The sequence below is a fragment of the Pomacea canaliculata genome, linkage group LG4, assembly GCF_003073045.1.
Source record: "Pomacea canaliculata isolate SZHN2017 linkage group LG4, ASM307304v1, whole genome shotgun sequence".
NCBI lineage: Eukaryota > Metazoa > Mollusca > Gastropoda > Architaenioglossa > Ampullariidae > Pomacea > Pomacea canaliculata.
This window is the reverse complement of record NC_037593.1, coordinates 12,596,217-12,621,500: the sequence shown is the minus strand read 5'-3', so window position 1 is coordinate 12,621,500 and position 25,284 is coordinate 12,596,217. Positions and strand designations below refer to the sequence as shown.

General features: G+C 40.8%; 1 protein-coding gene across 5 annotated transcripts in view; it reads left to right on the top strand.

The window, feature by feature from the left end:
- The first annotated feature begins 3,993 nt into the window (after window positions 1-3,993).
- LOC112560993 (putative homeodomain transcription factor 2) overlaps window positions 3,994-25,284 on the top strand; it is a 32,578-nt gene continuing 11,287 nt past the window's right edge. For 3 of the 5 annotated variants that reach the window (XM_025233099.1, XM_025233096.1, XM_025233100.1), the window contains exons 1-10: window positions 12,796-12,933; window positions 15,154-15,244; window positions 15,678-15,734; window positions 16,855-16,933; window positions 18,460-18,556; window positions 18,779-18,893; window positions 19,172-19,296; window positions 19,986-21,363; window positions 22,000-22,188; window positions 22,999-23,031. In XM_025233099.1, coding sequence (XP_025088884.1) covers window positions 15,203-15,244; window positions 15,678-15,734; window positions 16,855-16,933; window positions 18,460-18,556; window positions 18,779-18,893; window positions 19,172-19,296; window positions 19,986-21,363; window positions 22,000-22,188; window positions 22,999-23,031 — 2,115 coding nt within the window. In that variant the 5' untranslated portion in view covers window positions 12,796-12,933; window positions 15,154-15,202. Of the gene's footprint in view, window positions 4,178-12,795; window positions 12,934-15,153; window positions 15,245-15,677; window positions 15,735-16,854; window positions 16,934-18,459; window positions 18,557-18,778; window positions 18,894-19,171; window positions 19,297-19,985; window positions 21,364-21,999; window positions 22,189-22,998; window positions 23,032-25,284 lie in introns of those variants that run through there. The other 2 variants (XM_025233097.1, XM_025233098.1) reach the window with 2 other exon arrangements.

The window sequence follows — 25,284 nt, the reverse complement described above, 5'->3', positions numbered from 1 at the left end:
GCGCTGTCTTCGATGACTGTGGCTGGTCGCTGCTGAGTCTTGGTGAGGGCCTTCAGTGTTTCATATGCCTTCTTGCTGTCTCCGCTTGCCATGCCTATTTCCACGCTGCAACACTGGTCTTCGATCCAATCTTCTTTTGCCTCCTTCATCCTTGTTCTGATCTGCTGGTTGACAAGTCTGTACTTGTCTGCTGACGTCGGGTCTCGACCTCTCCCTCTCTTCAAGGCTCTCCTTTCGTCGCAAAGATCAAGGATGTCGTCTGTTACCCAGGGTTGTTTGCGCTTCCTCTGCTTCCCCAGCACTTCGTCTGCAGTAGAGAGTAGCACCTCTTTGATACTTCCAGCAAGGGCGTCTATGTCGCAGTCTATAGTAGCCAGGGCTGCAAATTTGCCCCCCACCTGGGCCTGGAAGATCCTCTCTGTGTCCGGATCTTTGAGCTTCTCAAGGTTGAATCGGATGCGAGGGCTCTTATTGTTGTCACGTCTCAACTTCAGTTTCAACTTGAGGCTAGTGAGGACGAGGTTGTGGACGCTGCCTATGTCAGCGCCAGGAAAGGACCTCGTTTGTGCTTTGTTGATGCTTGATTTGAAACGCTGAGGCAGCAAGATGAAGTCAATCTGGTTATGGACCAGACCTCCCGGCGAATGCCACGTTACAGTTCTTGACTTCTTGTGCGGGTGGAGGGTATTGGCAATGGTGAGACGGTGACTCTGAGCGAATTCTAGTAGCCGTAGGCCTCTTGCGTTGGTGTTGCCTAGGCCAAACTTGCCGACTGTTCCTGCCCATTGTTGGTAAGCGTCAGGGCCGATCGTAGCATTCCAGTCGCCAAGGACAATCAAGATGTCTTTCTTCGGAGTTTTCTTGATGATGTTGTCCAGCTCCTCGTAGAATTCCTCAACCTCTTCATCTTCGTGTTCTGATGTTGGGGCGTACACTTGTATAATGGTGATGTTGTGCGGTCGAGCAGAGATTCGGATGGAGATAAGTCTGCTAGAGACTGGGGTGCAGCTGATGACAGTTCCAGCCACCTCCTTCCTGACAATGAAAGCGACACCACGTTCATGCTTGATTTCGTCTCCGCTGAACCAGAGCTTGTGGCCTTCATCTGTAGTTGACTCCCCGAAACCAGTCCATCGGACTTCTGCAAGTCCCACTATGTCCCAGCGGTAACGCTGTAACTCGTGTGTGAGTTCTTTCACTTTGCCGCATTGAAAGAGTGTGCGAACATTCCATGTTCCGATAGTAGTCCCTTGTGTAGGCAGCTTAATTGTAGACTTGGGTGTAGACTTGGTTCCAGTAGCACACTTGTCGCCCCCTCCCTGGAGACCACCAGAGGGGTGCGCGGTCGTTGGTGATCCGGGCCTCGACCGATCCGGCATGTTGCTTCTATTCTGTTTTGCTACCATAAGTCCTTTCAGTGGGCTTTGGCGAACTTGGTGGCGCCCATCTCCTCTCCAAGTATTTGTATTGACGTGCATAAGAACACGTCAGCCCCTCACAGCGTTTGGCCCGCCAGCAGAAGCGGTTACCGGAGTGTGGCTAGGTTAAGGACCTGGAGCCAGCTGTGAGAGTTGATTGCCATGTGAGGACCAGTGCTCCCGTCTGTCCCAAGGGACACTGCTGCCGGAAAGTCAAAGGTGCTTCCTCTACATAGACACCCCGGACACTCTCATAAAGGAGAGAAAATGACACATGACAAAATGACGTAAAATAAAGTGACGTCAGAACTAAATGACGGTCCTCCAGCCAAAGGTCAGCGTCTACATGCAATACAAGCACAGTCCGCAGGCCAAAGATCAAACATGTCATATAAGCTGGAATGCATTCTATAGCAAACATAGCTGCACAGAACACATCCAACAGACGACATCAGTCCTATTGAACGACGAATGACCCCAGCACACACAAAAAGTTCACCGATCCAACGGACATGAAGCTCACTGAACCGCGCCGCCGATCGCCAAGGCTGAAGGTGGACAAAGAATTACGACGAATTGCAGTCATCAAAGCAAAGAGGCACTACACTCTACACACACGATGGCAGGCCCATCAAAAATTATACATAAGCACAAGTCCAACACCAGGAGGATGTTAGATAAAACAAAAAAAAGACGACAGAGCTCTTCCCCTTCCAGCCAGTTGGCCAGGGGACATCACTCATACATACGCATATGGTCGATATATCAGTCTCAAATCAGTTAATGCGAAGAAATATCGTGTTACGAAAGGTTTATCGATTTATACCTCTGTGAAAACTGTTGAAACAATTTTATGTCTCTTTTTAAATAAAAAGTTTAATATAAAGCATTTTATTGACAGGCGTTACAGAAAACAACACGGTGTAGTTTTTATCAAGAGGCTAAAAACATTGTAAAAATGACAATAGGACTTGAGAGGCATTACTGTATAGACTGATGGCATCTGAGTAATAAAACTGTTATCAAAATGCAAAATGTAAACATTCTAGGGAAATGCAAGCACACTTGTTACAAATATTTTACGATTCAAAAAACTCTCTCAATCCTTAGTCCAAGAAGATTCTACCTATATTGACTTTCCTATGCCCACGTCAACATAAAGATGCAGGGGAACCAGACGTACAATACTCACACGTCGATCACACAGTTCATTACTACACGGTTCACGAGCCCCCACCCCTGCTGTTCCCCGAACACAAAACTCAACGTGTGATAAAGATTTAATAAATATAAAAATATGAAAATACAATAAAATGACTCGTCTAGGGGGAGTCCCAGTGCTATCCGTCCTAAGCGTACTTCCACTATTCCAGTTCTGTTACCTCTCTCTAAATCAACCATTCACTCTCACACCTACATCAACTTAGCTCTGATGTTAAATCTGTTCTTGTAAGGGTGCACGATGAATCTGGAAAATGACAGTCTGCGTTCATCTGATGAATTCGATGTCATTTCGGATGTGAAAGGCAAGAACCTTCCTTTAAAAAAGCAGGGTGGGAATATAACGCTATCGACTTTTGTCCGAGCATACGATCCTTTGTAATCAGACGACAGCAGGTCCCGTTTCTTTCTAAATTTGTAGCAAGTTCCGGACATAACTCTCATGTGATCGATAGCTCCTCTTTTGAAAGTCTGCTTAGCCTCTTTCTTTCCTCGTTAGCTTACTCGGTGAGCTATTTTCGCGTGTTTTTCGGTGCATTTTTTAAATATAAGACTACTCTCTCGCTCCAAAAAGCTTGACGATTTTATGAAACTTTTTCAAACTGGTCAGCTGAAGATAAGTACAAGATAGCCTTTTCTAAAGTCTGTCTACATTTTGTGAAATTTGAGGGCATTGTCCCTTCCATTCTGGTTATACAAGCCCCAGAACATTTCCATGTTGTCCCGAATATTCACAGCTTCACAAAAATATGGACTCAGCTCTAACTTTGGTTGTAACCGTAAGCAAACATATATTCCTAATGTTTATATTTTTCTAAAACCGTTATCTGTGATTCGGTTTGGACAAACCGAATGAAAAAGAATAAGAGAGGGGAAAAAAAAAGAGCAGAAGCAACAACAAAATACAGCCTCTAGTTTTTTTTATTTTTTATTATCGAGTATATGGCTTTGCAGAAAGTCGCTCAGAATCTTGACAGCAGCACTATTAGAGATGGTATATATTGCGATTGTCTGTATGGTCAGGCTTGGTTACACTTATCAACAGCAAAGAACTTTGCAAGAGGCTAAGCGTTGGTCTTGTCAGACAGACAGCAATCCACCTATACACATCCATACACTGATCAATGTTTATGTTCCAAGAAGTGTTTACAATAACAATTTACTCACAAAGTATTTTTTTTAATTAAAGTGCGTGTCTATAAAGACTTGTTAGAATCTTTTCTCTGCACAACATGAGCTCACCATTTCTATAAATGATAAGAAATTTCAGGGTAGTGGTTGTACTTTTTCTGCCAGTAGCTGGAGTTGCCGCCCGAGGAACTCTTTTGTGTAGAGAGTAGAGAAAGTCTGTGTGCATGTCCTCCGCGAGCTCTTCATCGCGCAAGCAGCCCCAGCGCGTGTTCAGCGGGATTGCGAGAGGACATGTTGTGATGCCCTGCGGCACGTCAGGCCTGGCGCTAAAATTAGGATCCACCTGATCCTCGTGTCGTGGGAAAAGGTGGATTACAGACAGAATCGCTGTATGCTGGCACGAACAGGTATGCTTTCATTTTCAGTTCGATGCTTCTCTCACCTGGAGTCGGCATAGCGGGTACTGTCAGTCAGTTTATTTATTTTTTTTTATTTTTTTTTTCTAATAATGTGCTCGCACGTATGTATGGATAGATAAACCTGTTGGTGTTTAGCGTACATGCGCATGGCTTTCTTAGCCTGGTGATCTATGATGTAAACTCATCGATTAATGCTTGCGATACTGTAGCAAACCTTTATTTGGTAAAACCGAAATGTCAGCTATAATCACAAATATTTTTCAGAACTCTTATTTTAATTTCAGATTACACTTCACGCAAACACTCCAGCTCTCTATTTATGGAATTTATGCTTGAAGATAAAGTGCACATAATGTCAAATATGTGTAATTATACACTGAATTACGTTAATTGGATTAAACAAATTTTGATAGTCTAATTTCTGAGATGTCCGAGAGCACTGTTGAGTCAGTTCAACGTACCACTTAAAACGAATTAAAAGCGATGGCTGTGTTTGTACCAAGCATCCCACAGACAGACTGTGATCCGATTACCCAGGTGCTCATCCGCTACGTGACCTGGGAGTTATGAAGCGGGAGTATGCCCTGGGACAACATGGCAAACTCAACGGCAAGCGTCTTGTTTAAAAAAAAATATTAATCGGTGTCACTGTTGTGCCTGCCCATTGCTGGTACGCATCTGGGCCGACCTTTCTCTTCTAATCCCCGATCACGGTGAGGATGTCCTTTTGGGGTTTGGCCCTCACGACACGCTCCAGCTGTCCGTAAGTCCTCCATTTCGAGATCATCATATGTGGAGGGTGGGGCGTACACTTGGATGATGGTGATATTTTGAGGTCTGGCAGCGATGCAAATGGAGATCAGTCTGGCAGAGCTGATTACTATTCCCTCCAGGCGTTCTTCTTTATGTACAAGAAAGCCTACGGCATATCCGTGTTTGGATTCCTATCCATTGTACCAATGCTTGTGGTCTTCGTCCGTTGCTGATTCTTAAGAGCACACCCTGGGGATTTCCTTCAGGCCCACGATATTCCATTTATAACGATTGAGCTTATGTGAGCTCGTGCCCCTTCCAGCACTGATTTAATATGCGGACATTCCACACACCTATAGAGGTTCCGTCATGAAGCTTGCGTGATGACCTGACGGCTCTAGTGGCATACTTTTCATTACCTTCTGCGCGGAATGTGCCAGGAGGGGTGTGTGGTCGTTGTTATTCAATGCTTCGACTGATCCGGCTTGTTGGTATTTCTGCATTGTTCCACTGTAGTCCTGGTTTTGGGCTTATTCGCTTGGTGGAACCAATCTTCTCTCACATCCGATACTCGACATGTCGCCTGATCATGAACGCGTGGACACTGGTCCCTGGCCGGTGCTCTCGTCTTGGAAAGTGTCGTGTTAATTAATATCTGGGTTTTCTGTCAGGATTTACTCCCTTAGTATTTCTCTTTCCCCACATGACAGTGGATCATGAACTCCTGGTTGTGAACATGTGGGCACTGCTCTCTGGTTGATGCTTTCATTGCAGAAATCTTTCACCTAGATGTCGTATTAACATCCAGTTTTTGTGTCAGGGTTTTCTCTATCTTTCCAGTAAATCCCACAAGGTGGTGAGATCATTTTCCCTTGTTGAGGGAAGAACTGACCGAGTTCTTACGACCCGCTCCACAGCGCGGGGTCTGAATTACCCTTAGCGCTCTTACTGTCGTCTAAGTAGTTGCATTGCAGATGCATCCGGTTTGACTCGCTTGAACCTTTGTTGGCCCAATAAAGGATCTTTGTCCTGTGGTCACGTTTTTCATGTTCCAGCTAAGAACGATTAACGTTCTCAGAAGGTAACATTGACCTCTTAAATCCCATTGTCAGCGAATACCTCAAATGGAAGTCTTCGTTCTAAGAACATCGCAGACCTGTTGTTGCTCAACATCTGAGCCTAACTACGAGGACAACTGTGATATAAGCTATTGGATCGGGAATTACTACGGTTGATGGCATCTGACTTGTTCTCCAATAGATCGTCGTTAAATGGTTTGAAGTGTACTCATTCCATTTAAGAATCCTCGCAAGAATTCCGTATTGTTATTTTTCGTCACTACCTCACCTAGCTGGGAGAGGATAAGTTGCACTCATGCTACCTTCTTGATGAACCAGCCCTGGGTTTAAGGTCAAGTAGGCGAACATTGTTTTCTAATGGTTAAAGTTCAGTGCAAGATACCACCTCCTCAAGTCCGGGTGAAAATATCGCCCCCTCTTTCCACCTTCACGTTCTGGGGATACAGACACAAAGGTCACCATACACAGACAAAGGTTAAAACCGCGAAGTAACGCTTGTACACAAACGCGCCTAATTATGGTCTCAGCTCTTGACACTGAGGTCTAGCCAAGATAAATGTATACATGTACTTCTGATGTTTGTGATGTTGACCTTTTTCTGTGCCTGGTGATATGTATAGGCGTGTATCTCTAGAACCGAAGTGGGGTATTCACTCAGATTTGGAGAAATAGCATCTTGCACTGAGCTCCATCCAATCATTAGGAAAACGGTTGCACCCCACTAGACCTTTAATGCGACAATAAGCACCTTACAACTACATCCAGAGCTGACTGTAGGACATGTAATTCCAAACTCGGTGCAACCCAACCTTGGAAGGCGTTAAGGTGACCGCATACAAGCTGCTGGTGTGCAATCCCGATACCGGAGAAAGGTTCGCACAAACAGGTACATGACCTGTGACCTTAGCATTTTTGATAGGTCATCAGTGTTCGCTACTACGAGTACACTGCTCTCAAGGAAAGCTTGGCCTGGCTGATGTTAAAACAACCAGGCATTTCCTTAATCCTTATAATATACGTTTCATCTGTCTACTCTGGCCATATCTAGATAAATCCTACCAACCCTACCCCTAAACGTGTATAAAACACCAATACAGTCTTTGTAACACTGTTGTTTCTGTCACTTAGGTGACACTTAGACTTGTATTGTCACTTTAAGCATAGTAATCAGTTATTAACTCTGTTAAACATCCGGATACGTCGATACATGTGTGTTCATGTCTGAGGGTGAGTTTTACCTTGAGTAGATGTGTACCTGGGCCTCTTCGTGGTTGTATGCAAATCCTTATTGGTGCTTGGGAAAGGTGCTATACAAATCCACAGTATTATTAATAGATTATTAGTATTAACAAGCACACTGTAGATAATGTATGCCCCAAAGATATCTGTATTATAGAGAGCACACAAGAGGTACCCCAACCCATCGTCAAAAATGTATTACCTAGCAACGTATACAGGGGAGATAACATCGCATGCACCTGTAGGGTCAAGATTGTTGTTAGAAGCGATTCGTCTCCACGGCTACACGACCGCGTCATCATTGCGGTGGTTGAAGCAGCCAGCCAAGTGTGTTGTGTCCGCGAGTGTCACCGATATAAAAATACAGTGGAACCTCGGTTAGCGAACGCCTCGGATAGCGAATATTTCGGTTAACGAACAAAAATTTCGTTAAAAGTTTGTCTCGGATAGCGAACAAAATTTCGGATAACGAACAGCCACGTGAACCTCACGTGACCAACCTGCATGTCATCATTCGCGCTCGAGACAGTTACGATCAGTCGTTCCTTATCTGTGCGCATCCTTCTTATTTAGTGATTTTTGTGCTTTATTTTAATAAGATAATCCTCAATCATGGCTCCAAAGAAGATTAAGAGCAATTAATAGTAGAGAGGTAATGACAAGGAAGCAAATGAATTGAAAAAGGAAATGATTTCAAAGTATGAAGGTGGCATGCGTCTGTCGTAATGTGATGTCGTATTACCAAAGAGTTTTACAAAAAAGGCAGAAGTAGCAGACACTGGACAAGTTTTTTCCTTTAACCTCAAAGCTACAGAAAAGGGAAGTCTCCACCGATTTTATAATAATGTCACGTGTGTTCATGGAGGGGGAATCCAAGCAGTAATTCCACCCCTCCTCTCACCTGCTTCCAACCACGCCGTCAAAACGGCAAGTTTTCTGATGTTTAAATGCTTTCGTTAATGTTTTTATGTTTATTTAACTCCGTTTATATTGCATTATAACTGTTCTCATTAAAACAAATACCTATATAGCCTGTAACTTTCAAATATTAGCGAGTCAACAGGGGCTGGGAACCAATTAAATCTATTTCCTTTATTTCTTATGGAAAAAATTGTTTCGGATAACGAACATTTCGGATAACGAACAACTTTCCAGAACGGATTAAGTTCGTTAACCGAGGTTCCACTGTACTGGCTAGACCCTGCGCGCGCTGTAACAGAATTTGCTGAAGCCACCATGCAGCCATCTTAGAATTCTTGTTGTCATAAACATGAAACATGAACTCATTGACCCATACATTTAAAAATCAAATAACGAAAGTAGTTTGATGAAAATAAAAGCAAGCACCGCTGAAAATGCACGAGGAAATCAAGAATACTGTGACAGGATATTCCACACACTGAGGCAGTATCGCTTTACGATTGCCAGTATGGTGGGTGTGGAGATGGTATGTCGAGGATATAAGGATTGATTTCCAGCTTACTCAGCTTTCGTAAACTGCTGCGTAGTTGTAGTGGCAAACACTGCTGTTTTACGATAGGTTGAGATCACAGGTTGAAATACTTGGTTGTCAGAGCCAGCAATTATATAAGGATTTATCCATTACAGTTTTTACAGTGGTGAATATTTTGTTGGCCTTGTGGCATGATTAGCGCAAGCACAGACGGATTATATGATGAAGTTTAGGTATACATGTATGTAGTTACAGCAAATATTTAAGCTCAAACTGTAGGAGTTGCCACCTCACTATATGTATGTTACGAAAGCTTTGCCTGTTGGTTGGCTTTGGAGGAAGACCAACAGTTGACTTTGCGCTATTAGGGAAGAGAGGTGATGCACATGGATGGGAACGAAATCAGAATGCCCGCGAAAACCCACGACGACCATCCCTGCAAACAGTTGTCACATACAGCATACAGTGTTTCATACATATAAAATCTCAGTCCACAATATTTCATGGTTTTGGCGTCGAACGTCTACCTCTCACAGGTAGTGCAAGCTCTGGTCAGGTATATAGTTCTTTGATTTCCACGGCGACAGCAGGCAGTCCTGACAGTTCTTTGTCACTGACTCGATCGCTCCCTTGCTCAAGATTCAAGATTCAAGATTCTTTTATTCTGTCGCCCTCCAGGGGGTATTGAGAAGTTAGGAAATATCAATACATATACATTCACATTCTTATCATTAAATATAGGGTGTCTCTCATTCACATATATTCAAAATCATCCACTCATTCTTTCCTTTTTCCAATCACTTCGTGTAAACTTGGATATTGTAAATATTAGGTTAAAGCATCTGGACATATCAGAACATAGGGCAACCACTCTCTTGTTCTCCCCCTGCTGAAGGTTCTCTAACCAAAGCGTCCTTCGTCCCGAGTCTTGCCCTCCGCCTTAATTAGAGATGCTGAAGTCACTCCGTCCACTCAGACGTCGTGCAGAGAGGTGTCCTGCTGATTCTCTGTTCCCTATTTTAATTTGCGCATTCGCACGTCACATACAAGGGATGCCATTGGTCACTCACTCACCAACAAATCAAGTAGCCAACATCGACAAAAGAATGACCACCCTACTGACACTCCGTCCCACCTGCAGTGTCGAGGTGGATAGGTCACTATCCCCTCTCTCCGTCAACCAGTGTGAGCCCCTGAGGTGTCACTCTCTTAGTTGACTTTATTGACACCTCTGGTCGCGCTTGGCTTACTCTAACGATCTAACCCCTTAGGGCTGTCTCCCACTTACAACACCTCTGCGCTCCTACCACATACAGGGTACAACACCTCTTCACTGGCACGTAATCCCCTAAGGGCCCTCAAGCTTGTCAACAAGTCACAATGGACCTTAATTGGGGCGATTGTTACTTCCTCATTTAAGTTACAACAACCATAATAATTTAATATCGAAGTACGCAAAGCACGACCGAGTGGTGTGAAAGTAATGGCTACCCCGTTGGCAGGTTCATTGTTCCACGACAACTAAATTCGTACTCGATGACCTTTTGTTGTTGTTTCAAAGCATTTTAGTTCATGCTCATAACGGGCTATCGGAGTTGTACCTATCCCGTAAGTCGATACCCCTTAAGCAAAAAGCAATCAAACATGAATGAAAAAAATGCTACCGAGCTTTATGTGCACTTGTTTTCGGACGTCCAATGTTTGCAGAAACTGAGTGAAACTGCACCCAGACTGGTGCGACCCCCTCCCCGTCCAACCCATTGTTTACTGACATGCTGAGGACGAGCCCCTAGCGTGCATTTTTCTCTCGGGAATGCTAAGATCATGGGTGAAGCATTCCTTCTGCACCGAAATGTATGTTCTATATTCTTCAAAACTTCATCACCTGATGAAAATAGCATAAAAAGTGTCACCGATCGGCGTAATAACAAGTTGTATATATTAGCAGAGACGTTATACCTGTCGCATTGGTCAGAAATTTGCGGCTTATTTGTGAAAAAATAGAGACTTTTAAAACTTAGTGAGTGCGGATTATATACAGGTGCGCTTTTTTTAAATTTACCGAAATTTAGGGTAATTGTGACGAGTTCAAGCCAGAGACTTTCGGAAAAAGTCGCAGAGCTTGTAGGGCATTAAACTGGTTTAAATATGAGTCAATAGCAACTCTCTAAACTGAAAACTGTCGATTCGGGGAGGGTAGCTTACCTTCACGACATTGATTTTCTTCTGTTACATGTTCATAACCCTGAGCAACATTGCCCTGTATTGTGTTGTTCACTCACTAGCTCAGCATGCATTGTTGAACCATTTGTAACTAACTGGTCCCTGATTTCTACATAGGGGTGAGCTAGTCGCATAAGAACACAACAAAGATGAAATCGCCGCACAACTGTAGATTTTATTCAGTGTTACTCGGCGGGTGGCCTGCCTTCTCTTACCTCTCACTTGCCAATTAAATAGCCCCCTTCAACTCTAAAGGTACCCCCCTCCCCGTTGAACGCCCCCCCTCCCCGTGACAGCAATGGAATCCCCTATTGTCTGGTCATGGCCTTCCGATTTTCTCCTCCTCCCTCATAGGTCGAAATCGCCGCAACCAACCAAATCGTCAGGCAACGATCATAACTTCGGGTATAACAATAGGTCCAGTAGCCACAGGTGGGATGGTTCAAGGCTGGCTATTACGTAAGCAGCAGGTGTGGAAAAAGGGACAGTCGTGCAGGTAGGCGATTGATTTGAAAAGTAGCCAGCGAAGCGTCAGCATCGTCAGCGAAATCAAACGACCACGCGCAAAAGCCAGTAAGTCAACAAAATTGTTGTCTTTGCTGTAGAAAAACTAACGAATAATCGAACTTCAGCTGAGATTTTTAAAAAAGATGTTTCTTTCTTTTGAATCTTATGTGCTATAATTTACTTTTTTCCTTTATATTTTTATATTTGTGTGTGTTTTTTTGGGGGGCGAATTGCCTAACACATCCAGTTGAATAGTTTTGTCTTTAAAACAATCCATAACTGCAGCAGTAGCTATCAGTTAAAATGGGGGATCAAGTAAGAGAGCGCCTGCACAGTACACTATCAGAACATACTTGACAAGCCTATCACAAACAGGAAAATAGAGCACAAACGAAATAGGCAACACTTCCGGCGTCACAAGACAGCGACCCACTCACCCACCCCCCTACAGACAGTGCGAAATCGCTTCGAGGTGGTAACACTTTCCCTCCAAAATCAACAGAAACGGACAGTCCTGGGAGCCGTTCGACCACAACCCTCTACAAAACCAAGTAACGTAGAGCACTATTAGAGCGCTACACATTTTTAGACAAAGGCTGTTCCCCATGAACGAGCCATAAATAGATGGCACATGCATGGGTGTCAACATGTTTTTATCGCTGAACAAAAAGTAAAACAAGGCTGCTTCTGTCATTGGCGGAGGAACAGATCGAGAAGCTTATACCAGCAGACAATTATAAAGGGAAATAAATTAAAGAGGTGGGTATCAGGGGGCCTATTAGAAACAGATCTCAAGCCAACGGCAGCGCACCACTTATTCACAGTCTTTTTTTATTTTCTTCTATCCAGAGCCTGCAGAATACAAAGGTTTGTGATCTGGAGCAGTCATTTAGGTCAGATGGTAGGCTGGTAGCACGGACGTGGAATACAAATTCGTGATCGTAGCTTATAACGTCATTTCGATGGCTGCATGCTTTTGTGAAGTGCCGATCGAATTTAAGCGTGTGATAAATAATAGACTGCGTGTATCTTAATGTCATACATTAGTAAAACGTATTTGACGACGCAGAGATCCATCTTGGTTCGAAATAGGACTGTTACACCAGTCATCGATCCAACCCAAGACACAACCCACCTGTTATCCGACCACGAATGTGACATGCTTCTACATGATCGTGTAATAAACATTTCTCTTCCTTTGTATATTATTTATGCGTTTTAAAAGATCTGGAAGATTCCATGGAAGTAGGTTTTTACGTTACAGGCTTAGCACAAACGGGAATATCAAACCGATTTGTCGTTACAAGTATTTACCGTCTAGAATTTACCGAAAATAGCTCTCTAGGCGCGTGAGGAAGTAAAAATACACCGAGGTGCCCGGATGACGCAGATAACCATTGTAGTTGGGTTGGCTGGAAGTCTGGCGGAGTGCTGCTCGGCCAAAGCGTATTTTGTTGAATGTTACAACCCTGGAGCTATTCCAAAGAAAGGTTTGGTTGTTATTTGTTGTTTCTATGATGGAATCTTGAAAGATTCAAACCAAATAGCTGAACAATAGACGAGTAGGAAGAGTTGAAACGTAGTGGATTGACCAGTTAATGAGTTATGTGTTTCGGTTAGCGTGAAAAAATACGTTTTTCATAAGCAGCTGTGACGCCAGGATTTAGCCATGAAAAATTTGGATTGTTTTATTATCATGAAGACAACAAAAAGATGGTTTTGCGTCTCATGGGATTAGATAGAAGCGCACGCGCCCGCACTTGTGTGTTTTGACCGATGAAGGGCGAGTATTTCTAGTTTATCCAGGATCGTGCCAGATGAGCATCTGGTGGTACTCAGCCATTTCTTTATTTCTTCATCTTTCTCAGTAAATGTCTCGAAGTTTACCCTGAAACTTTCATCTTGGAGTCGGAATGGGGGTAAAAAGAGAAAAATATTTTTTTCAACTGTGATAACCACCGTAGATTGTATCTTATCACTCCGTTAGCGGTAACACAATTAGTTGCCTTTTAATTACAACGCAGCCATACGTAGTTCATTTAGTTAAATGTTAGTATATTAATAATGAGACAGAAGAAATGTATACATATTTTTGAATTGGCAGATGATAAGATCCTTCGAAGAAGCATCAACTAAAGAAAGTATGATTTAATTTATTTATTCTGTTACGAAAATTATATGGTTGCTGGGGGCCGATCATTTCTTCCCACAGTCCGAGTCAAATCGTCCTATGCCCATATCATCCCAACACTAAAAAAGAGGAATTATCTCAGCCCAAATAACAAATCAATCATGGATGACACAAGTAGCTATTAACATCAAATATTTCCAAAAAAGACATATGTTATTTGAACAATTATAGGCAAACAGAGCCATGCAAATATGTTTAGCCACCATTTTACTAAACAAAAAATGCTGCATGCAGAGAATGTGTCTCACTATGGTACTTATCATCCCAGGCTCCAAAGACTGGTCTGGACGATTGATGTGACAAATGACTTTTTGAGCCTGGGATGATATTAAATTTGAATCTCTGACTACAGAATAACAAACGACTGTCAAAATAAAGTCTAGGCTAAATTGACAGCCAGCATTAAGTGGCCAGAGTACATCTGTCACTTGATCACCCTGAGCCAATATACAATAAATATGACATTAATAACGTTTCTACATGGAATATATTACTATATGGCATTCCTTGTTGTGCAAAAAAATTACTGTTATCATCACTGAGCATTATATGAAGAATAACAGTAATGTGGATTTATACAGCACTTTTTTCAACATTGTTTTGAAGTGGGTTTTACAATTGACAACATTGGTGTCAGTGCCCTACTGTAGCCAGATGTGCTTCAAGCTAAATGAGTACCCAAAGAGTGACATCTCTGCATATAATAATAATGAGGACTAATATTGGAGAAAATGGACATAGCTGAGATGACTTAGCAGTGGGGTGAACTGGCTGGTGACCAGATTGCCATATCACATCACTGTAATCCATTAGTGCATATTACGTAGAACATATGATATGCCTCTTGTATCTAAGATAGCTTTTTTGCAAAAAAAGACAATAACATATATTACCATAAATAGTTTGAGTTAATTCAGCTTTCAGCAGTAATTTACTTAAAAGAGTCATTTGCCTGTTGCTTTCCTGCAAAAACTGAATAGGAAGATGATCATCTGTTGTCTTGTATGCTGTTAAAAGCCTACATTAATGTTACTGACTGAACACTGAGGGTATGATATGCACAAACCAAACATTTGCCTTGACTAAATTATCAGAATGTTTTGTTTTTTTTGCTTGTGTTTCTGCACAGCAAAAGAGAGGGTGGGAAGATTTCTAGCATTGAAGGTAGAAGTGGGCTAGAGGATGAGACAGATTTAAAAGAGGCATAAAAGACATTGTTTTCAGTGGTTGTGGCAGACCTTTGACCTCAGTATCATGAGAAGCTGTCAGTAGAAAACCAGAACAATAATCTTGCAACCATGTCCCTAGAGCTGCTTCGAATTTCATACATCTTCATGGTCATCAATAATGAAAAAGGAGACATCACACATTTTTGAAAACATTTACTCAGGAATTGAAAATAAAGGCTTCTGTTGCAGACACCCAGGAAGTAAAAAATAATTAAATAACATTTTGGCAAATGCTATCAAGATAAATGCTCCATTCTTCCATTCATGATCAGACTTTTTTTCTTTCTCAGAAGTTTGCAAGTAACATTCAGCATTGTGCACAACAGTGGCATATGAGGAATGGAAAGAATTCACAATGCCATAGCATGGTATCAAAAAAAGGTAGGAACACCTAAGGTGCTTATGTTAAGTGTTACTTCTGACTATTTAGGCATAATACACACAAATTTTATTGTCAGAATTATAGTATTTATAGTTGTATACTAGACTAATATAAAAGAGGTACATAAAACTTTCTACAAGTGGCACAACTTTTCATGAGATACCAATAATGACTATTCCTTGTATGTTTGTGTGGGTAGATGGATAGCGGTAGGAGTGTGTGTGCATGCACTCATGTATTCACTGTGAGGGAATGAATTTGTTGTTAATGCAGATAATATGATTGAAACTTCCCAAGTGTTCAGTGGAAAAATTTTGTAAATTAATATGCATTTCATGTCAGCGATTGCAGTTTACCTTTGCATATATCTTGTTTCTGTTTTGTATCCTCAGTGTAAAGGCCTGTTATGAAAGAATGTTTAATTTGTAACAGATTGGCTCTTATGACAAGCAACTGTGGGAGCAATCAGTGGAGAAGAAACTCCAGAAGGTCAGCACATGATTTAAAGAAAGCATAGAAACAAGCAACTAAAAACTAATACATGTATCTTGAAAACAGCCCATGTCACAGTTTGTTCTCTTTAGTCCATAATATTTTGTGTCAAATGATTTGTGTAAATTTGTTGCCAAGAAATTGCCAGTTTTATTGTTATGCTGCATTCTACTAGATGGGCACACTCTGTAGAAAACCTACTTGTCCATTGAGTGTCCAGATTTATTTTTCCATGCTTTAACCCTCTTAGCATGATGAGCCATTATTTATTATATGAGCCAAGGAAAGCTTTCTTGTTAGTTGACCTCGTTAAAACCAACCAATCAGAAAGTTTGTTTCTCCGGTAATATATTTATGGTAAAATATGTTTCTTCCTGAAATTTTTAATCTGTTCTGAGCAGTTGTGCGATTTTTTTTCTTGAAAAAAAGAGAGACATATCAAGCTTTTGCACAGAGGATGACTTTGTTGGTGACACCAGTGAAGAATCTGTTGTTAACAGTGACTTTGCCAACAATTTTGAAGATGTTTGTGCCAGTTTGTTTTCTGCTAATTGAGGAAGATATGTTTTTTTCCCCCGATGATGTTGATGAAGGCCTCTAGTCCACGTGGATGTGTTGATTTTTGTTTGATAGAAACTGTGAATTTTCTTGGATTATTACTGTCACCAGCATGAAAGTAGGCAATTTTTATTACTTTTATTGCCAAGTTCAAACTTTTTCCTTTCCAAAAATATATTGATTTCTAGGTCTAATGTTTACTTGAGAGCAGCAATAATAAAAACAAATATCACCCACTGTTATTATTACCGTCTTCAATTTTAAACCATTGTTTTAGCTTGTGCTTGTACTTTTATGCAGTGCAAAGAGGTTTAAGGGTTTAAATGATTAAAATGTGAGACCATTTTTTTTCTAAAGTATTACTATTTTTTCCGTATGTGTGAACATTTTGTCATTTACAGTTCTTGATCAGAATTTTAATTTGAAATTTGCCAAGTGCTGCACTTCTTTCATATGCGAGGTCAGGTATTGAAAGTAAATACTCCATCAGTTTATAACACTTTGACTTGTATGTAATTTTCTCCCACTCCCTTCAAAGAATGCTTGTTTTCTGTCACAGGGCCTTGCTAGTGTCCATCGTGCTCCTCGTAAAACAGTCCGTTTGAAAACTGAATTTATTGATGTGGATTTAATAAGAGGTAAGATTCTGACTTCGAATTTGTTTTACCTTTTATAGGTGCTTTTAATTAGGGGCTTGATGCTAAACACAGATGACATATAGGTTTTCTGGCAAGGTAAGTGATGGATGTGCAGCTATGCAAACTGTTCTTCTGGATAGGTCCACCTCAGTTTAAGAACAGTCTAAAAACAAAAAATATTGAACCACTATAGACTTCTTGTGCGGGAAATCTTTCATTCCATACTGATATCTGGAGTGATGTCCCTTTGCCTAGCAGGTATGAGGGAATTTTTGTATCTTTATTAGTTGTGTTTTTGGCGCCCGCTGTGTAGGCCAGTGCTTTTTTTGTTGCATTGTTTCTGTGCAGGACTGTTTGACTTTTATTTTTCTTCTGCTACTTTTGGATTTTCCATTGAATGCCAGTCTTTTCTGCATAACATTTTCTTCTGAAGATCTCACAGTCAATCCTTTGCTTTAAAATTTTCATGCAGTTTTCCTTCTTTGTTGATACCAGCAGTCTTCTGGCGATTTCAGCTCTGTTGACCAAGTGTCTGTTGATCTATTCTGTGTTCCTACTGATGACACAATGGCTTTCTGAGCTGTTGATCTGAACTCAGGGCCGCTGAGATCAGCACGGGCCTTGGAACAGGTTACTTGCTAAAACAATTAGCTGGTAAATTTCATAGATTCAAGAGTGACAAGAGGTTACAGACAGACAAAAGTTATATCAGATAAATCAGCAACAAAAACAAAACATTGTGCTTGGTCCGAATCTCAGCTGTCTTATTCTCCACCAGCAAGTCTGCCTTACGACATCAACCCCGCACCACTGTCAGAAAACAAGGTAAAAATCACTCTCAACATCAGTGATCATCATCATCAGAACTGGTCATCATGTAGTTTGATAGTGTGGCCTGTGTCTATCAGCTATAAGCAGGAACAGACAAAGGTCACAAAGATACAACCACGGTGCATCTGTCTCAGCACTCACCGGGCTACAGATGGCTGTTAAAATGGACTAATCTAGAAAACTGATGAGTTCTCTTGTGTTCAGAAAGAAGTTGTATTAACCAAACAGTTATAATGTGAGACTGTTGTTCCACATTACTATTGCTTCATCTATTGCCATGAACTGTGGACAGTCATGCCTAGCACTTTAAGTCTGCCTTAAACGGTGGGGAAAAGCGCTATACAAATCAACATATTATATAGAATTTAAAGGTCTAGAGTTTTTTTTTCAATTGTAATCACTAATTGAAATTCAAGATACAAGAATTTAACAACACATGTAAGCGTTGTAATTGGATTTATTTGCATTGTGAACAGTACAGCCAGTTGGGACCATATGTTAATTAGGTATAGTTGTAAAATAACATCACGTCAAAAGTTTGATGTCTGTGTGTGTGTGGTGATGGGTACTTCCAGTGCTATAACCCTCTGAGATTGTATAAATGAAAAAAATGAAAGAACTGTGAGATATTTCTGTAGATTTCATAGTTTTAGTAATTGAAATATTGATTGACAAGACAACAATGCTGTTGACAGGCTCAACATTTACCAAGACCAAGCCTCAAGTGCCATGGATTTACATTACAAGGAAAGCTTTTGTTAGGGTCCTCTTCTTTCCTTTCTATTACAGATGGTAAGTTTTCTGTTTCTTCCTTGATGTAATAACATATTCACCTAACCTGTGATTGTCAGAATTTTTTATATTAGTCATTACAATTTACACAAATGATTGCGAAGGCACAGGTGTAAATACATTTATACATTCAAATATATATTTCTGAATTTTTTTTTTTTGTAGCAGTTGCACACGCTGTTTAATGTCTGTTTGAGTACCTGTATTTCCTTTTATTATCAGGTGGGTGCGTCAGACATCATGGAAGGTGTTCATAGCTTTGCTGTTCCTGTATATCATGCAAGTTGTTACAACCACAGTCTACTTCAGAAATGTTGATGGTAGCATTATTGAGGATGTAAGTAACTTTGAATGTGGATGCCACATTTGTACAAGGGAGATGAAGGAATATTCATGAATCTCTAATCAGTAAAGACACAGAACAAAGCTTCCAAAGTACACGTAAAAGTGAATTGTAGCATATGGAAGTCATTTGTAACTTGTTTCGGAGTTACTTTTAAAGAATGATTTTTAATTGTGAATTTAGATCCATCCTATGGTAAAATGCAGTTTGTATATTTGATTATCTGTTAAAATACACTTAAAACATTTGTGCTATTTTTTTCTTACCTGAAGGAGTTGGCATTAACAGAGGTCATGGTTCCCATCAGCCTCATGTTTTTGCTGGGCCTCATTCATTCACAAACTGTGCTTGCTCACTTCTCACTGAAGCCACCACGTCGGGGTGGCCATTTACAACGGTATGTGTAGTTCTCTCATCTTTGTTGAATTCCTTGTTTTGACAGCACAAAATATAAAGATGACCAGTTTTCTTCATCTCGGTGAACAGTGTGACACCTTTATCAGCAAAATGCTATGCTGCACACATTTGCATGCTTTGGTAGGGCTTAATACACTGCACTGAGAAAAAGATCAATAATGGGAAAGACATTTTTTAGAGACTTTATCCAGCATAAATTCTGTCCTGTTCTGGCATCTATCTGCATGACGTGCTATTTTTAGTGGGTTTTTTTAAATATTTATTTAAGCATAGTGTCTTATCAGTTTATATTACAAAGTAAACCTTCCTTTATGCTCAAGTTGGTGTCTGTGAAGTGTTAAAATTAGAACCTAACACTTTTAGATTAAAACACTGGCCACAAGGCAGGCAGTTTATGTAACATCTGAATATGTCTTGAATGTAAAACAAATTTAACATAATAGCATTTAACCCACGTGTGTGTGCATGTCCATGTGTGCAAGAGTGTGTGAGAGAATACTTATAGAAAGATGAGAATATCGCACAGTTAAGGTAAATTATTTCTGGCGAAAACACTAACATAGTGTGAATTTGTGGTATGAAATATTTAAGAATAGATTTAAGTCTGTGAGTTGAGGTCAGTTTTAGTTGCACACAATTGGTTTTTATTGTTCCTTATTTGTTGTTCAGGAAATCTAGAAAAAGACAGCGCAACAGCAGTCATTTGTCAGGTGAGGGTTTATTAGACAGCAGTGGCAGCAGACATCATCATCACCACCATCGAAGAGAGGTTCCTGGTTCTCGCCTCTCACCTCCAAGAATGAGTGCAAACAGTGTTGGAGGCTTGCATAAACCAGACATTCTGCCAGGCCAGTCAATTCTTTGGTCTGCATCACATTCTCGCTCTCCTTGCCAACGGGAAAGACCAGGCAGTGAGAGGTGCAACAAAAAAAACGTCAGGATTGCAGATCAGGTGCAGAGTTTCAGCAGTGCTTTCAGGGGAGAAGCAGAGGTCAAGGAGGTGGGCAAGGAGAATGAGAGAGTGGTGAAGCCGATAGTGCAGGAACGGAGAAACACTGAGGACAATGTTGACCACAGGGTAGCCACTAAAGCATTTAGTGACCCTGTTAATGTAATCAAAGATATTTCAGATGCACAAACCAGTGCTAGAAGACCTGACAAATGTTGTGTTCATCTAGAAAGGAGTTGTGTTTCTTGTGTAGACAAAGTTGGTTGTGAAACTAATGCAGGTACCCACAGCAAAAGTGACCACAGTAAGAGAGACAGCACAGAGGAGGACTCGCTGTCAGGAAAGTTTGAGATTGTGAACATAGACAGTCATGACAACAGGGATGAAACTGTAGAAAAAATAATGCGTTCACAAAGTGCTTTAATTAGCCTTTCATCTTCTCATGACAAAAGCTCAACTTCTGACCTTGAAACAACTTGCTGCTTGTCTCTATCCCATATAACAGATATTGGGAGACAGGCCGATAGAAACTCAATGTCGGAAGACACTTGCGACCAGAAAGATGAGGATAACTTGTCAGATGCTGGTCTTGTGTCCAACTCATCCAACTACAATCCTTCTGACTCAGGTCCAGAGAGTGAACCAGATAATCTTGAAGATGAAGAACTTCCTCGTACTTCCCTAGCCAAAAGTGTGCTTCCAGCTTCAGAAACTGTGGTTGGTGAGGGAGCTGGTACTCCATCATTGCCCATTGGAGCATCCCTTCCCCCCAGCCCCTGCCTGTCTTTACGTAGTGCTTCTCTCAATGCTTCACCCAGAAAAGTATTGTCTCAGCAGCAGCAAGCACAGGATGAAGAATCCTCTGCCAGTGACCCAGGCTCACTCGATGCAAGACAAACAAGCTCAGGGACATCCCTTCGGCGTAGACGCCGAGTCGGCACAAATCAGGCAAACGGAGAAGGAGGCATGGAGGGAACCGGCAGGGCCAGGTTCCTGCAGTTGAAGCTCCCAGCTTTGCGGAACAAATTGACCCAGACCAGTGGGGTGAGTTCTTCTGAGAATGAGGCTGGTAACAGGACTCCAGATGCTGGCAGCAAGGTAAGCAGTCTGAGGGGGGGTCTGGCTGGGCTCTAGTTTAAGGCAGTGTGTTGTGATTAATGTTGCGAAGAGGCATTTGTTGCAGATGGAGCAGTGGTCACAACAAAATGTTGCACATCTGCCCACAGCATTTGTGGCTCCTCGCAGCGCTAGTTTAGTTGACATCCATGCAACCCAATGCTGTTTCAATATCTGTTGGCAGTAAAAGGGCAGAGAATTCTGCTACATTGAGCAGTTTTCTCAGTCTTGGTGCCTGATACCCTTTAATACCTATATTTGCGCTGCAGATGCACAGGGCATTGACACATCGAGCTGTTAAGATGTAAAGGTAAAGTCACACAGGATCACACTTCCTTTTCAGCTTAGAGGCATGAAGTATTGCAAGGTAGCCATTAATGCTAACCGTGCTTGTGACCTTTGCCACACATTAGCAAGGAGTAGTAAGCTTTTTGTCTGATATACATGAGAAAATATAGTGATCCAGTGAGCTCCCCTGTAAGTACATTAAGAAAGCTTACTTTTTTTTTAAAAGGACGAGTTACTGATTTTTATTTCAAATTGCTGGCTTGAAAACCATCTCAAATTGTATCCTAAGAAAAAGGCCGTTTCTTTCATAAGTATGACATCATCTTGCAGGCCACTATTAGTTCAGAGGAGTGGGAGGACAGGATGCAGTCAGACATGACTACCTCTTCTTCCTATTCAACTAGCAACACTGAGAGTGAGCTTTCTGACAGCAATGATAACATGGAAGATGATAATGATGATCTGGCTTCTGAGGGGCTTTCATCCAGTGTTTTTCATGGAATCAACTTGCTTCAGCCAGTAAGTAAAGCTAAGAAAATATTACAGCACCTTTTTGTTTCCTTTTGCATATTTAGTCATTGTTGCTTTGTATGTACATGCATGTATATAGTTGATTTGGTTTGTGGCCCTTTTTCCACGTAACATGCCGATGCAAGATGCTTACAGAGACGTGAAAAAAACCAATTTCTGCAGTTCTGAAATGCAGACAGTGTAATATCTGTAAATTTTCCCATAAGTTGTTTGGCATACAGACAAGGCATATAGCACAGGGATTATGTAAAATAAACACATTCTTGTATCCACTAAAGTACACAGTTTATTTGCATAAAACACATATAGGCAGAAGAAGACATCTCGTCAGCGTTACACTTGCATCTGTGTATGCATGCATACGTGCCCAGTTGCACAAGTAGTGCTGTTTATTCTGCAGCAATTTGGAAAGGAGCATGCATTTTGGTTATTAAGTGTGTTTTTGTCTACATTTGAGACATCCTATACTAACCAGGCATTTGTGAACAGATAACAAGACAATAAATGATCGGTACTCTGATGTGAATCCCCGCACAGGTGGATTTACACATGCACAGATGGTACAAATGGATATGCATATAAATCACCTTAAATTATGTATGCATGCATGCATGCACCCCTGTGTGCGCGTACACACACGCATATATGACTCAGGATTACTGTGAAAGCAATTGTCTCGTACATAGAAATTCTTGGTACGTTTATTATGGGGGGAAAGAACTACCACTTCTGTGTGCTAAACTGCCCCAGAATTGTTTTGCATGTGTATTTATTATTATCATTCTTTTTTTGTTCAAGGGGTCGATCCCTCATGTTTCGATCAACTCCAAGGTATAAATTAGGCTATTTGATAAGCAGATTGATTAGTATTGTTAATGATACACCTTTATATTTTTTGAAACTTCTTAAGTACAGTTTCTGAGAAGAGACTGCCTTATGCCAGATAACTGGACATTTGATTGCATTGCTTGTGCAAGGGACATAACGCATGTGCTGTGACATGTAACTGCATTTTCTCAGTCTACAAATACATTCTTCTGCCATATTTATTGTACTAACCACAATGGAAGAGTAAGGTTATCAATGACACTTTTACCATTTAGGGTTTATAATGATAGTTGTACAGCACGGTGTTGATATCAGAAGGATGCCTTCATAACATGTTTTAAAATGTTGTATCTTAAATATAATTGAATTTAATTCAGTTAGCGGAATTAAACTAGAGATACAGTTAGGGTATTGTTTATAGCTCTCTTAACATTTAGTCTTGAAACAATCGTAAATTATAAACTGCTTGAGCACAGCAAGAAGTAAGATTGAGCTTCTAAGTAACCTTTTAGCACTGAAAGTTTATGATAGGGTTTATTGCACTGAGTATATTACCCAGCCATTAGAAAAAAAAATGGCACCCAACTTGTCCTTTAAACTTCTTATTGCGGTCCTAAACTGTTGGTTTTACTGGGATTATTTGACAGATAGGTGAGGAGATAAAGCTAGAATTATATCCTTGTTTCTACAAAGATTGCACAATACATTAATCATATAAAGCAGCGGTTCTCAACCTTTTACTTGTGATGCCCCCCTGACGAACAAAGGTACGTCCGCGCCCCCCCCCCCCTTTAGCCAGCAATGTAAGCTAATTTCACTAATACTGGTGTAAGAAACTTTTCAAAAATGGCCACCTTCGCGCCCCCCTTGTAAGGACGTCGCGCCCACCACAGGTTGAGAACCCCTGATATAAAGCAATGTAAACATTGTGTGTGTGTGTGGGGGTCTGAGTCCATAAACTAATACTAGTGGCTGAGCATAATATTATCAGACCTATTTCTTCAGAATAGAACCATGATATTTTAAGGATGTTAGTTTTGGAGTACAATTCAGATGGAATTTAACTGAAAAAGGTCTTTTTTTTTAAGAAATCATAGCATTTAATAAGTGCCTTTTGGCTAAAATTTAAAATACATTTAAGATGATGTAGGGCAGGGTCATTAAATATAAAAGCAACTAAAGTCAGTATTAATAGCTGTTGAAAATAAAAATTTTTACCTTTATTTGTCATAAACCTTTCTTCCACATAATTTATATTGGTAACCAACATAGTCTGCTGCTTGAGGATCTTCCATTTTGACTCTCTTCAGCTCTCTGTTCTCTGACTGCACTAAGTTGTTAAATTTTGAACTGGCAATATTGGTTCACCATTTCATCAGGAATGGATAAGCACATCAAGTTAAAGTGTAACATTGTAAAAGGTGCTCTCTTATGATTAAAATTTCTTCCGTTATTTGAATAGGCATTGTCTGATGTGTAAACATTTTAAATGTGTACTGTAACAGTTTAGGAGTTCTTTGAATAGTATGTAAACACAGGACATTCTTCATAACAATGTAAAGCTAAATGTGTCACATCTTTAAAAGAGCATAAAATCTTTAAGAAGTGGATGAAAACCTTTTTTTCAGCTTTGCTTCTTTGGGGTAATGGGTTGTTTTGCTAACGTTAAAACTTGGCAGGATAAAAGTTTTTATTTGCTGCTTAGGAAGTAAAGAAGAGTATATTTAGTTAGCTGGGTCCTTATTAGCACCATCTTATTGTTCTGCTATCTATATACTGATTATAAGGTGTAATCTCTTTCTCTCTTTGCATACAGGCAGCTTTTAAAATGGCCAGTCATAGAATCTGTGGAAATAAAATTAGTGATAGACTTAGTAGTCAGTTGTAGGCCAGACTTTCACAGTCTTTCATGTGGCTTGCTGGGCTTTGTACTTTTAGAAAAGATCTATATATCTATATGCATATACTGCTTTCTAGAGTCCAAGTACTCAGTACTTTACAGCTTTTCTGAGTATGGTTGGTAGATTTGTACAGTGCAGGTTGTTGATGACTGGCACATCACTTTCTTACCCTGGAAAAACTATATTACTACTTTTAGGCAGTTAACAGTATGCTTTTGCAAGATAACTTTTCCAGGCCGAACAGCAGCGTATATTCTGCTTAAGAAAAAATTATCTACAGTCACTTTGGCTAGGCTATGTTAACAGCACATTTTAACTTCCAGTCCCAGCCAAAGTTGTGAACATTCATTGCATT